Genomic DNA, 12795 nt, shown 5'->3' with positions numbered 1-12795 from the left:
GCCACAACAGTGAGAGGCCCGCGTACCGCAAAAAAAAAAAAAAAAGGCAGGGCCAAGATTCAAGCCCAGATCAACTTGTTAGGCCTCACTTCATGTTTTGTCCAATAAACCATACTGCCTTCCTGTGAAAACTAGTCACCCAATAAATAAATATCCTACTAGTATTCACCAGCCATTAGGCTGAATTCCATATTACCAATATTTTTAAAAATAGGCTCTCTTTTAATAGACCAGCATGTTGGGCTCTTAATTAAAACAAGGCTTAGACAATAGTAGATGCTTCCATGTATTTGTCAGTGGAATTTCTATGAGCTGGTCATCTTTAAGCCAGTTTTGAAGCCTATGGAAGCAGATTAGTTTTTATATTCCTTAGGGTATGTTTATGAACCCCTTATAATTGTGTTTTTCCCTTCTGAAGAAAGAAAAGCTTCAATATGCACGCCAATCTTATGATGCAAATTTTCTTAAGGTCCTAAGGGAGAAATCGGTGTTTTGACACCAGTTCCAGGGCCCCCAGGACCTCCTGGAGCCCCAGGCCGTGCTGGCCCCCAAGGTCCACCTGGTGAGTATCCCTCTGCCACATCTGGTACATGGCATCAGATGGCACCCTGACTCTCCTAGTTATAACTCTCCCATTCTAAGGAAAGCATATAGTCACTGGCTCCAAAAAAAAACAGTGCAGGCCAGAAGGGACAAGCCAACAGACAGGAGACTTGCTGTTGTCCTTTGAGGTTACCCAGATTATTCCTGTTAGTACTTCTGATTCCAAAACAGAATCTCTACCATTACTTAAGAGGAGTTGGAATGCAGAACAATCTGCATGGATTTTTGGTGGAGGAGCAAGGAATGTGGGCTGGTGTTTAATCAGGACAGTTCCCACAGCTTCTTCATTTGAAAACTTAGCTTCTTTGCCAACATCATCTAAAACTTAACTTTGCATTGATGGAGGGAGACATATAGTTCAAGATATCGAGAATATTTCTTTTTAGGAGTTAAATTATATTTTCAAAATTATTTGCACCTCCTAATGATTAGCTCATTGCATAGAAAGGGAGAGGAAGGTGGGGTTATTATTTCTTAATTTTCAAAAAGGTCTGGGATGACCCAGAAACAAACATTTTGTTTTAAGGCAAGATAAAGGGAAGGCGCTGATGTAAATGTATGCATGTTTTTAAGGTATCCCTGGATCCACAGGAAAATGTGATCTGGGTCTTCCTGGGCCCGATGGTGAACCAGGAATTCCAGGAATCGGATTCCCTGGGCCTCCTGGACCTAAGGGTAAATTTTAAAAACTTTTTAAACATAAGGTTCATTGTGGATATTTATAAAATATAAATGCATATAATGAATAATATAGGAAATATCCATTAAATCCTTTAAAATGATGTTTTCCACCAGTCTTAAATGGGAAGAAAACCTTACAATAATTTTAGCGAAAAAGGGAGAATTCACATTGATTTATGCAATCTCATCGCAGTCATATTTTTTAAAGTACACAGAAAAAAACGTAAGGAAATTCACTAAAATGTAATAGTGATTCTTCTTGATTGTGGGGTTATGAGGAATTTATTCTTCTTAATAAATGCCTGTACTTTGTACATTTACACATTTCTTCACCTTATACATTTCTTTTATAATTAAAAAAAAACTGTTAAATCACAGACAGCTGATCTCCCTATATACTCCCAAATAAATTACGGAAGTTATTTTCCTTTAGGGAAAAATGCTGTTTCTCATCAAAGCGGGAAAACACTCCAAAGAAATCCAGATGCTAAGAACCCAAACAGTAACCTGAGGCTCCCTGCTGACACATACATCAAAATCCTGTCCAGGATGGCATATGAGTAATCTCAGTCCCTGGGATGTCCCATAGAACTTCAGATTTTATGATAATTTCATGTTTGTTTCAAAGTGCTTATCCAAATATAATCCATTTTTTGGTGCTTCATCTCTTACATTAATATGTCAGCAATGTTTATCATCCATCAGTTCTGCCCAAATATAGGAATATTGATCTCAATTTATGAGTATTTGATATGGAAAACATAATCACATTTCTCACATGGTCCCAAGAATGGCTTTGACTCCAGTTTCTTAGATTTCTTCCCAGTGATCTTGAAGTAATGCAACCTGGCCCATGTTTTAGCCAAGTGCTTCGTGGACCCTGCCTTGAGACATTGCATCCTAGCTTGTAACCCTATGGATTTGCCTTCTGGAAGGAGACTGTAAACTATGGGAAACAGAACTAGCATAAGGGCTTCTTGAAAGTGGAGATTCAGAATTTCCCAGTTGAACCTAATGAATCCCATGAAATAACTGTGAATTTAAAATTGGTCAAATTAGGGACTTCCCTGGTCATCCAGTGGGTAAGACTCTGTGCTTCCAATGCAGGGGGCCTGAGTTCTATCCCTTGTCAAGGAACTAGATCCCACATGCATGCCGCAACAAAGAAGCCCACATGCCACAACTATGAGCCCACATGCCACAAAGAAGATCCCACGTGCTGCAACTAAGACCCGACACAGCTAAAATAAATAAATAAATGAAATTGGTCTAGAGGCACAAAGGAACTCTCTGAACGCAGCCTTGCTCTACCAGGCTTTCCTCTTTTGAACCACAGACCAGAGAAAAAGATGTGTATTAACTCCTTTCTCAACTCTCCTATTATAAATGAGTAAAAGAGAAGTTAATGTTCAGTGGCTATTATAGAGCTTTAGGAAGTAATTCTCTTGAGCAACCCATGTTAAGAAAGGCTACCCAGGACTTCCCTGGTGGCGCAGTGATTGAGAGTCCGCCTGCCGATCCAGGGGACTCGGATTCGTGCCCCGGTCCGGGAAGATCCCACATGCCGCGGAACGGCTGGGCCCGTGAGCCATGGCCGGTGAGCCTGCGCGTCCGGAGCCTGTGCTCCGCAACGGGAGAGGCCACAACAGTGAGAGGCCCGCGTACCGCAACAACAACAAAAAAAAGAAAGGCTACCTGGATGCTGGAAATGCTTTATATCTCGATCTGGGTCATGCTTGCGTAGATATATAGACACATTTAAAAATTCATTTGGCTGTACACAGTATGCAAAATACACTTTTTAAAAAGGCACCCAAATGGTCATTTGGTATCAGTGGTTTAAAGAATTGCTCAGTCAAACTTTAGTGGTGCTAAACAACAAGAGTGGAGAAGGTAATTTTTTTAACTGGGAACTAATGTAATCTGATTTGGAATTGACGTTTTTTAAGTGCTAATTTAGCGGTTGGCATTCTCATCATTTAAACTTTCATAAAAATATCTAAGAGCTACTGTTCAGAATCTTTTAAGACCTGTCTTACAACCTTTGTTATTTTTTTCTCTGTAGGAGACCAAGGTTTTCCAGGAACAAAAGGATCACCAGGCTGTCCTGGAGAAATGGGAAAGCCAGGGTTACCTGGAAAGCCAGGCCTCCCAGGAGTCAAGGTCTTTGAGAATTAACATTCAGACTGATATTGGGGAGGGGAGGGGAGGGGCAGTCAGTCAGCCAGTTAGGATGCTCTGTGTGTAGAAATTGTCAATATATTTGTAGATGATGAAGATGCCGACATTTTGAAAAGTTTCTCTGAACCATCACTCCCCTTTAGAAAGGAGAATAGAAGGTGTAAGAAGACCAGTTTGCCTCTCTATTTCTTCCTTAATCTTCAGAAACATTCAGAGTACTTAAAATGGGAAAACTCTAGAAACAGACGTGGATATCTATGAGAAAAACTAACAAAAGGAGAGACATCTAGACTGTTTACAGAAAATTCCACAGTCTTCTTAAAAAGTGGAGGCTGTGAAGAATTACTAAGCACAGTTTTATTTAAAAAGTCAGCAACTACAATTGAAAAAGGAAAATGGATGGAATGGTGGTGACTGTACAAAAGGGACATAGAACCTCCATCACAGAGACGTTGTTTTCATGTAAATAGCCCTAAAGACCGGTCAATAGTCGATAAGGATTTGAAAGCATGATACAGTAAAACTAACGTAATTTCTGTGCTATAGGGAGAACCAGGGCTAGCCATGCCTGGAGAGCCAGGAGCACCAGGTTTGCCAGGAGAAAGAGGCAACTCTGGGGAAAAGGGAGAAAGTGGACTCCCTGGACTTCCAGGTCTCCCTGGAATTCCAGGAACTGGAGGGCTTGATGGACCACGAGGTAAAATAGCAAGTGTGATTGCTTTTCTCCACTGTGAGCTCAGCTAAAATGCTGCACGTTGAATGTGTAGGTGCTCTAGGGGTCAAGAACTCTTCTCAAACTTCTAGCTCAATAAATTGAACGTGCGAGCCTTAATTAACTTTCCGTTCAAATTTCCATTCCATTGCTGCCCTACCTTTGTTCCCTCTTTCTTCCTTCTTTCCTTTTTAATGAGTGTCCCCTCTATAAGACATATCAATGGTATTAACTCTAAGTTCGATTCAGGGGGGAAAGTTATAAGAGAATGACTGGGATAGCAATACTAGGACCCTGGGTTTTGGCACCCGATTGTATTCTTGGACTCTATTTTGCAGGGGATCCAGGGCAGCCTGGACCACCTGGAGAAAGAGGCCCCCCAGGAAGGTGCAAAGAAAGTCTCAGTGGAGCTCAAGGACTTCCAGGCTTAAATGGATTGAAAGGGCAACAAGGTAGGGGGAGGCCCTTGAAACCAGTCACCAGGCGGGCAGATGACATGGGACTCCTGCTTTGAGTTTTGCTGCTTAACGTGAGAACTACCCGGTAACAAGTCCTGACCACTGTTCGATGGGAAAAGTGATTTCAGAGACAAAAACCTGTTGTCACGAACTTGTTGCAGTGAATACCAACTATAGAGTAAGGGACCTGAAGTTGCTACAGTAAAATTGGTTTGTGTCTTGTATGCAAGAAAATATGAACAATGAAGATATATACAGATGTATACTTACATATATATATATATATACACATATAAACTCTCAAATAACTTTTATCTTTAATACTTTCATAGGTATATTAAAGTGGTAAATGTATCCTTATTATTGAAACAGAGTGAATGTATGCAAAGGTATCTGTTCACAAGTTACAAACTAAAATACATAGTTGGTTGCTTTACAGGCAACATAAAAGAAAGGGTATGAAGGTAAATCTAAATTATGAAAGCTAGGCAGTCATGGGAAACTTACCATCTTTTTCACTCCTCTCAACCAGATCTGTGAACTGTTTCTGGGTAAAAAATCCTTTAGAACTCTCCTATTATACTTCTTATATGTTCACAAACAAAATTTTGGCCAAGAAGTTAATTGTTGTTGTAGTGGTGCTGTTATTGTTTCTAGAAGCATCTGGTGGCTTGCTGCCACGTGAGTGGCTCTGTATGAATTCTGCCGGTTAAAGACTGCGCCACGGTCAGAAAGTGCATTCCCAAGATGTGCCTGCAGGACTAGAAAATAAATCTAAATTCTACACTATCATTACTTCATGAATCATTGAAACACAGAATGTTAACTCCAGAAGGGATCTTAGAATTTTACAAAAGGGGACCTAAATCTATCAATTAGAAAAGTCTGTGGTTTGCCCACAATCACAGAGCTAAATATTTACAGCCATAAAATATATCTGGAGTTGGTGTGGAAAGCAATCGTGCGTTCATTCATTCATTCATTCATTCATATATAGGCAGAAGAGGCGAAACGGGGCCAAAGGGAGACCCAGGTATTCCAGGCTTGGATAGGTCAGGATTTCCTGGAGAACCTGGACCACCAGGAATGCCGGGTCATCGAGGGGAGATGGGACCACCTGGTACAAAAGGATATCCAGGAAATCCGGGATTTTTAGGGCCACCAGGTACCCTTTATGTGCTTTTGTTTTTCTTCTTCTCTGTTCTTCCACATATTCCTTTTAAGGTAGCTGTGTAAACTAGAGACCCGCATAGGCTTTTGACTCTAAGCTTCTCTTTCATTTAGTATAAGTTTTTCTTCTGAGTTATTTGCAAGGAGCCAGAGGGCTGAGAACTGGTGGTAGTGGGATGGTCAAATTTCACAATTACCCACAATATGACTATTTTTGCTGTGTAATCTTGTTAATATATTACTAGTGAAATACATTTGCTAGTATTTTGTTGAAATTTTTTGCATCCATATTTATAAGGGATACTTACTGGTCTGTTTTCTTGTGATGTCTTTGTCTGGTTTTGGTATCAGGGTAATGCTATCTTATTGAACAAGATGAGAAGTGTTTCCTCCTCTTGTATTTTCTAGAAGAGTTTGTGAAGAATTGATATTCTTTAAATATTTGATCGAGTTCACCAGTGAAGTCACCTGGGGCTTGGGTTTTCTTTGAGAGAAGTTTTAAAATTACTAATTCAGTCTCTTTGCTTGGGTTTTCTTTGAGAGAAGTTTTAAAATTACTAATTCAGTCTCTTTGCTTCTTATAGATCTATTCAGATTTTCTATTTCTTCTTGAGTCAATTTTGGTAATCTGTGCCTCTTCTAAGAATTGGATTTTCTGGCCTGTCATTGTTCATAGTATTCCCTTATAATTCTTTTATTTCATCACTTTTTATGGTTTATATGTTTGGGAGAGAATATTTCAATAGTCTTCTCATGGCATAAGGACCTCACTGGTCTCTCCTCCAGAGAAGAGTCCAGAATAAGAACTTAATCTGCTAATTAACCTTTCATTTATATTATTGAACTGCTATCATATGCCATCACCGTTCCAGACCCTAGAGACACATTGGTGGATAAGACTCCACCTCGAACCATGGGGAACACGATAACAAACACATTTAAGAACTAAGTTCATCTAGCGACAAATGCTATGAAGAAAGTAAAATAAGGGAATATAACAAAGTTATTGATCAAGGGTTGGGACGAGGGAATGCTCCAAACCTTCAGCATATTTTCTCCTCATCCACAAGTGTGATTTGCTACCAACTTCCACATCCACGATGTAAAAAAAGACCATTTACTGACCCATCCCTAGACAAGTGTGATTATTTTCCTGTATACAGAAACCATTTTTTCAACACTCTTTCTCTCTTTCTAAGTATAATTCATTTTATTTTACGGAGTATTTCGCTTTTCTCATTCTTTACAGCATGTGCTGCCTTGTGTTAATTTGTTTCCATAGGTGAAAAAGGAATGATTGGGATGATGGGGGTTCCCGGAAACATTGGCCCTCCGGGGCCTCCTGGGAAGCCAGGCACCCTGGGACAGAGGGGTAAGTGATAGAATATCTTTCCAGCTATCAGGAGGCATGAACAATGTTCATTTAATTAGCAGAAAAATAAATTATATTTTATTCTTTGAGGAGAAAGTAGTTCTGAGAAAACCTTATATTTGATTTTGCAGTTTTCTGTATTCCTTTGTCCCTTTTGAATAGTCATATTTTCTCCCTACAGGCTTAGACAACTACCCTCATGTGGCTGCCTGTTTGGGGGCAACTATTTATCAAGTTCTCAGCCCTGTTAACCTTTTTTGGTTTATCTGTCTTGTTTTGTTTTATGGTAAGCACTGTTAACTTTTGAATCCTCATGAACTTTTAAAGAATTAAGGAACTGATGTTGTTACGTCTGTCTCTTAGGGAGCTTTGGAATTCCAGGAGTAAAAGGCGAGAGAGGAGCCCCAGGTGCCAAAGGGGAACAAGGAGATAAAGGAACTCCAGGGCCTCCTGGAATATTACGCTTAGTCGGGGACAAAGGGGAACCAGGACTCAAAGGTACAAACGTTCTTACGTTTAGAATCGGAACATCAGAGCTGATTCTGGGACTAAGAAATTATCCAGGAAAATCCCTTTAGTTGACATAAGAGAACAATGAGGACCAGGGTTTAATTTCCCGCCCAAGCTCACAAAGTCAGTTGGTGACCAAGCTGGACTAGAACTGGGTTTTGTGTGCCTTGAACAGTAATATGTTGCCTCCTTAAATCGTAACTTTTTATTTCCAAGTTAATTCTGCATTTTGGTCTGCTGTCTTTAAATTTTCACTAGCCAATCTTTAAATTCTAAGCCTCAAAGCCCCCTTTTACCAAGTATGGTGAAAATTAAACCTTTAGAAAATTCCACATAAAAAACTTCCCTGGCTGGAGTAGAAAACTCCACCCCAAATTCAACTCTATTCTGTCAGCTGCTAGGGTGAATTTTTCTGATTGCATCTAAAAACTGCTTCTTATACTCAGAATCCTTTGGAGAATAATTACTAAAGAGAAAATATGTTTTGATTACAAATCAGTGCCTTAAAAATGCTGTTATTTGGACTTCCCTGGTGGCGCAGTGGTTGAGAGGCCGCCTGCTGATGCAGGGGACACGAGTTTGTGCCCCGGTCCAGGAAGATCCCACATGCCGCGGAGCGGCTGGGCCCGTGAGCCATGGCCGCTGAGCCTGCGCGTCCGGAGCCTGTGCTCCGCAACGGGAGAGGCCACAACAGTGAGAGGCCCGCGTACTGCAAAAAACAAACAAGCAAACAAAAAAAACAAAACAATGCTGTTATTTGTTGGCTATAGCTGTTAAGCTCAAATTCAAACCCATTCAAATTATTTCAAGTTATTTAAGCACTTTGTATGACAGGCTTTTTTATATGATCAATAGAGCCAATATCAAATCAAAATTTAAGGTTTGCCTTGCGGTCTTTCTGATCCAGTCTAACCCCAAGTAACTTTAATAAAACAAAGGATTTCTGGGTAAAATTAAATGTTTGCAGATCAAACTTCTACAGCAGGGAAGAATAAAAGAAAAATGTGTTTGTAGTTGCAAAACCATATCAAGTTTTGAATAATTTGTAATCAACTTTGAGAAGTTAGATTGTAAGATTTGCTTTAAAAATTCTGGATAGAGTTCTGTAGACCAGGCTGGCAAGACTGAATAGCTGTCTTTCCCAGAATTAGGAGGGACTTCACAGAGGTGACATTGGAGCAGGGTTCTGGAGAGTGATTGAATCCAGCTAATTTGCTAACTTAAAAAAGGATAATCAGGGACTTCCCTGGTGGTCCAGTGGTTAAGAATCCAATCTGCCTTCCAACACAGGGGATGCAGGTTTGATCCCTGGTCGGGGAACTAAGATCCCATATGCCGAGTGGCAACTAAGCCCACGTGCCACAACTAGAGAGAAGCCCATGAGCTGCAACGAAGATCCCGCGTGCCGCAGCTAAAACCCAATGCAGCCAAATAAATAAATAAGTAAATATTTTTTTTTAAATAAATAAAAATAAAATAGCCATTCTGGCCTTTTGCTATTCCTCAAATGGGCCAAACTTTAAAAATAAATAAATAAAAGGATAATCATTGGGAAAAGAATCAGATTTTTTTCTATAAAGGAAAATTAGCAAGTAAAGGACTTTTGGGTAGTCCCCCTTTAATCTGCTGTCAAAGGGATGGTTTAGTTCTGGGTGCAAACAGAAGACTGCATTACATTTTTAACAATAGAATAGAAAGTAGTATGAATTTTATAAAATTCTGCTAGAACTGGTCTAAGCCAAGATGTAAAAAAAAAAAAATACTGGCACAAGTGTCCAGTCTTCATAAACTGTCAGACACCACTTCACTGGATTATTCTAGATGATTTAGGTAGTGTTGCAAACATTTTGAAAAAAAATATGAATAGCATATCTGTGCCTACAGAAACTAAAATTTGACTCTAACATCATGAATGCACAATGGGTACTAATTTACACTTAAAGAATTGCTTCTGTAAAATATATAGGGACACATGCTATTTTTATGCTTCTAGCAAAGTACAAGGTGCATGGAAGCTGTCCTACATGTTTCCTTTTGGCTTTTCAAACCCACAACCAAGGAGCAGAGATAGAACCACCACCACAACAAAAGATCATACTATCTAGGCCTCTCTAATTTCTATATGATTCATTTTTCGCCTGAGTTTCTGACTTAAAGACTCCACTGCAAATGTGGAAGAGCTATTGAAGGTATGAAAAGCAAAGTCGTCCTCTCCTCAAGGAGTCTGCATGGAAGATTTAGACATATGTACAAAAAGGTAAAGAATAATACAAAAGAACTGTTATGCTATTTTAGCAAAGACCTGTGAAGCCCTTCCCACATGCAGGTACTGTTCCAAGCTTTACAAATATTGACTCACTTAATTCTCACAACAACCCTAGGAGTAGGTTATTGCTGTCATCCCATTTTATAGATGGGAAATGGAAAGGTCACATTACTCAGTGTCACTCTGATAGGAAGTGCAGAGATGGACCTCACACTGATGTTGGTGGTTCCAAAGTCCATACTCAGCCTTCTCACTGTGCTGCCAGCTGGGTACCACTGGCAGTGAGCCTTGTGGGACATGAGCAAAGCAGAAAACACCTGAACCAGGGTGGTCAAAGAAGCCTCCATGAGCACAGGGAACTATATTCAGTATCCTGTAATAAACTACAATGGAAAATAATATGAAAAAGAGCTTATACATGTATAACTGAATCACTTTGCTGTACAGCAGAAATAACACAGCATTGTAAGTCAACTATACTTCAATAAAATAAATTTTAAAACAGAGAAGCCTCCACGAAGAAGCATTTAAATTATGAGTAGGTTTCAGATGAGCAAGGGATACTCTTGGCTTAAAATCTTTCCAGGTCTCCCCTTGCTTTAAGAATTCAGGTTTCTGGGTTTCCCTGGTGGCGCAGTGGTTGAGAGTCCGCCTGCCGATGCAGGGGACACGGGTTCGTGCCCCGGTCCGGGAAGATCCCACGTGCCGTGAAGCGGCTGGGCCCGTGAGCCATGGCCGCTGAGCCTGCGCGTCCGGAGCCTGTGCTTCCCAACGAGAGAGGCCACAACAGTGAGAGACCCGCGTACCGCAAAAAAAAAAAAAAAAAAAAAAAAAAAAAGAATTCAGGTTTCTTTGACTGGCATCCAGGTTTCTTTATCACTTGCCCTTTGCCTACTTCTCCAGCCACATGACCTTTATTTACTTAGCAATTATTTTTTAGTACCTATGACTAGACATTTTTACTATGTCCTGAAGACACAGAGGTGAACAAAGCAGAGGTAGTATTCTGGTCATGAGGAAACTTACAGCTTAATAAGCGAAAGAAACAATAATGTCTCTGTAAACAATTTATATCCAGGGCCAGGTAGTAAATATCTTAGGCTTTGTGGACCACATATGACACCTGTTGCATATTCTTCTTTTGTGTGTGTTTGTCTGTTTACAGCCCATTAAAAATAGGAAAAGCATCCTTAGCTCTCCAGCCATGCAACATCAAGCCAAATTTGGCCCACAGGCGGTTGTTTGCCACCCCTTAAAAACCAAAGCAAATGAATAAACTAAGTGATCTATATTTTTAGGTTATGATAAAGGATATAAATGGAAAAAAACCAAAAGTTACAAAAGAAAATATTCTGACTCCCTGCTACTCACCACTCCTTTGCACATGTTATTTTCTTGCCTAAGAATTCTGTCCCACTCCATGCTTTCTCCATCTAGCTAGCTCCCACTTGCTCTTCAACACTGAGCTTATAAATATCCCCTCTTTGGGCTACCCTGGTGGCGCAGTGGTTGAGAGTCCGCCTGCTGATGCAGGGGATGCGGGTTCGTGCCCCGGTCTGGGAAGATCCCACATGCCGCGGAGCGGCTGGGCCCGTGAGCCACGGCTGCTGAGCCTGTGCGTCCGGAGCCTGTGCTCCGCAACGGGAGAGGCCACAGCAGTGAGAGGCCCCCGTACCGCAAAAAAAAAAAATCCCCTCTTTTTAAGGAACCTCCGTACTGTTCTCCACAGTGGCTGTACCAATTTCCATTCCCAGCAACAGTGCAAGAGGGTTCCCTCTTCTCTATACCCTCTCCAGCATTTACTGTTTGTAGATTTTTTGATGATGGCCATTCTGACTGGTGTGAGGTGATACCTCATTGCAGTTTTGATTTGCATTTCTCTAATAATTAGTGATGTAGGAATAGAAACGGAGAGGTAGAGAATGGACGTGTGGACACAGTCGGGGAAGGGGAGGGTGGGATGAATTGGGAGATTAGGTTTGACATAAATACACTACCATGTGTAAAACAGATAGCTAGTGGGAACCTGCTGTATAGCACAGGGAGCCCAGCTCAGTGCTCTGTGATGACCTAGATGGGTGGGATGGGGGGCGAGGTCCAGGCGGGAGGGGATATATGTATACCTATAGCTGATTCACTTCACTATACAGCAGAAACTAACACAATATTGTAAAGCAATCACACTACAATTTAAAAAAAATCCCCTCTTCTCAAAATTCTTCCCTGTAGCCTATTGTGCCCAACTCTGTTACAGAAACTACCTCACTGGGTGGTCATTTTTTGCTTTGCTGTCTCCCCAGTTAAACACTAAAAACTTGGGAAAAGAGAACTTGATTTTTCTATGTCTCCAACACTTAGAACAAGACCTGTCTATTAATTAGGTACTCAACGCGTATGTGAATGAATGAATATGTAAGCAGGGAAACAGCCAAGGGAAGTGAATCTGCTCGAGAAAAGGCACAGGCTGCAGCCGTGGATAGATTGTAGAATGTTTCAAGGGCCAGTGAAAGGAGTCTGTCATTTACTCTGTAGGCAAAAGAGATGCAATGAATATTTTTGAGCAGGAGAATGTGATCAAAGCCATGTTTTAGGGAAGGGAGGATGGTGTTGTGGGAAACTTATGAGACTTCTAGCCTGCAGAACTGGATTCAAGTCCCAGCATTACCACTAACTGATGGTGTGACTCTATATTATTTCATTGACTTCTTAAAGAGTCTCAATTTTCTCATCTCTACACCCTATCTGGAAAGGCTCAAGAATACACTGAGGTTGCCTGAAGATTAAATAAGATAAATAAAAGAAAATAGTGTCTTCCATAAACCAGTTACTTAATAAATGATAG

The 12795-nt window shown here is 40.6% G+C and overlaps 1 protein-coding gene across 1 annotated transcript in view; it reads left to right on the top strand.

The window, feature by feature from the left end:
• The window catches only part of COL4A3 (collagen type IV alpha 3 chain), a 134239-nt gene that overhangs the window by 97186 nt on the left and 24258 nt on the right, over positions 1–12795 (top strand). Inside the window, exons 28-35 of the mRNA XM_032637762.1 lie at positions 470–562; positions 1177–1278; positions 3350–3447; positions 4012–4162; positions 4516–4629; positions 5633–5800; positions 7088–7177; positions 7541–7675. Of these exons, the coding sequence (XP_032493653.1) occupies positions 470–562; positions 1177–1278; positions 3350–3447; positions 4012–4162; positions 4516–4629; positions 5633–5800; positions 7088–7177; positions 7541–7675 (951 nt within the window). The remainder of the gene's footprint in view (positions 1–469; positions 563–1176; positions 1279–3349; positions 3448–4011; positions 4163–4515; positions 4630–5632; positions 5801–7087; positions 7178–7540; positions 7676–12795) is intronic.

This window comes from Phocoena sinus, chromosome 7 (assembly GCF_008692025.1).
Source record: "Phocoena sinus isolate mPhoSin1 chromosome 7, mPhoSin1.pri, whole genome shotgun sequence".
NCBI lineage: Eukaryota > Metazoa > Chordata > Mammalia > Artiodactyla > Phocoenidae > Phocoena > Phocoena sinus.
Note: the sequence above shows the minus strand (reverse complement) of the source record. Positions and strands in the feature narration are given on the sequence as shown.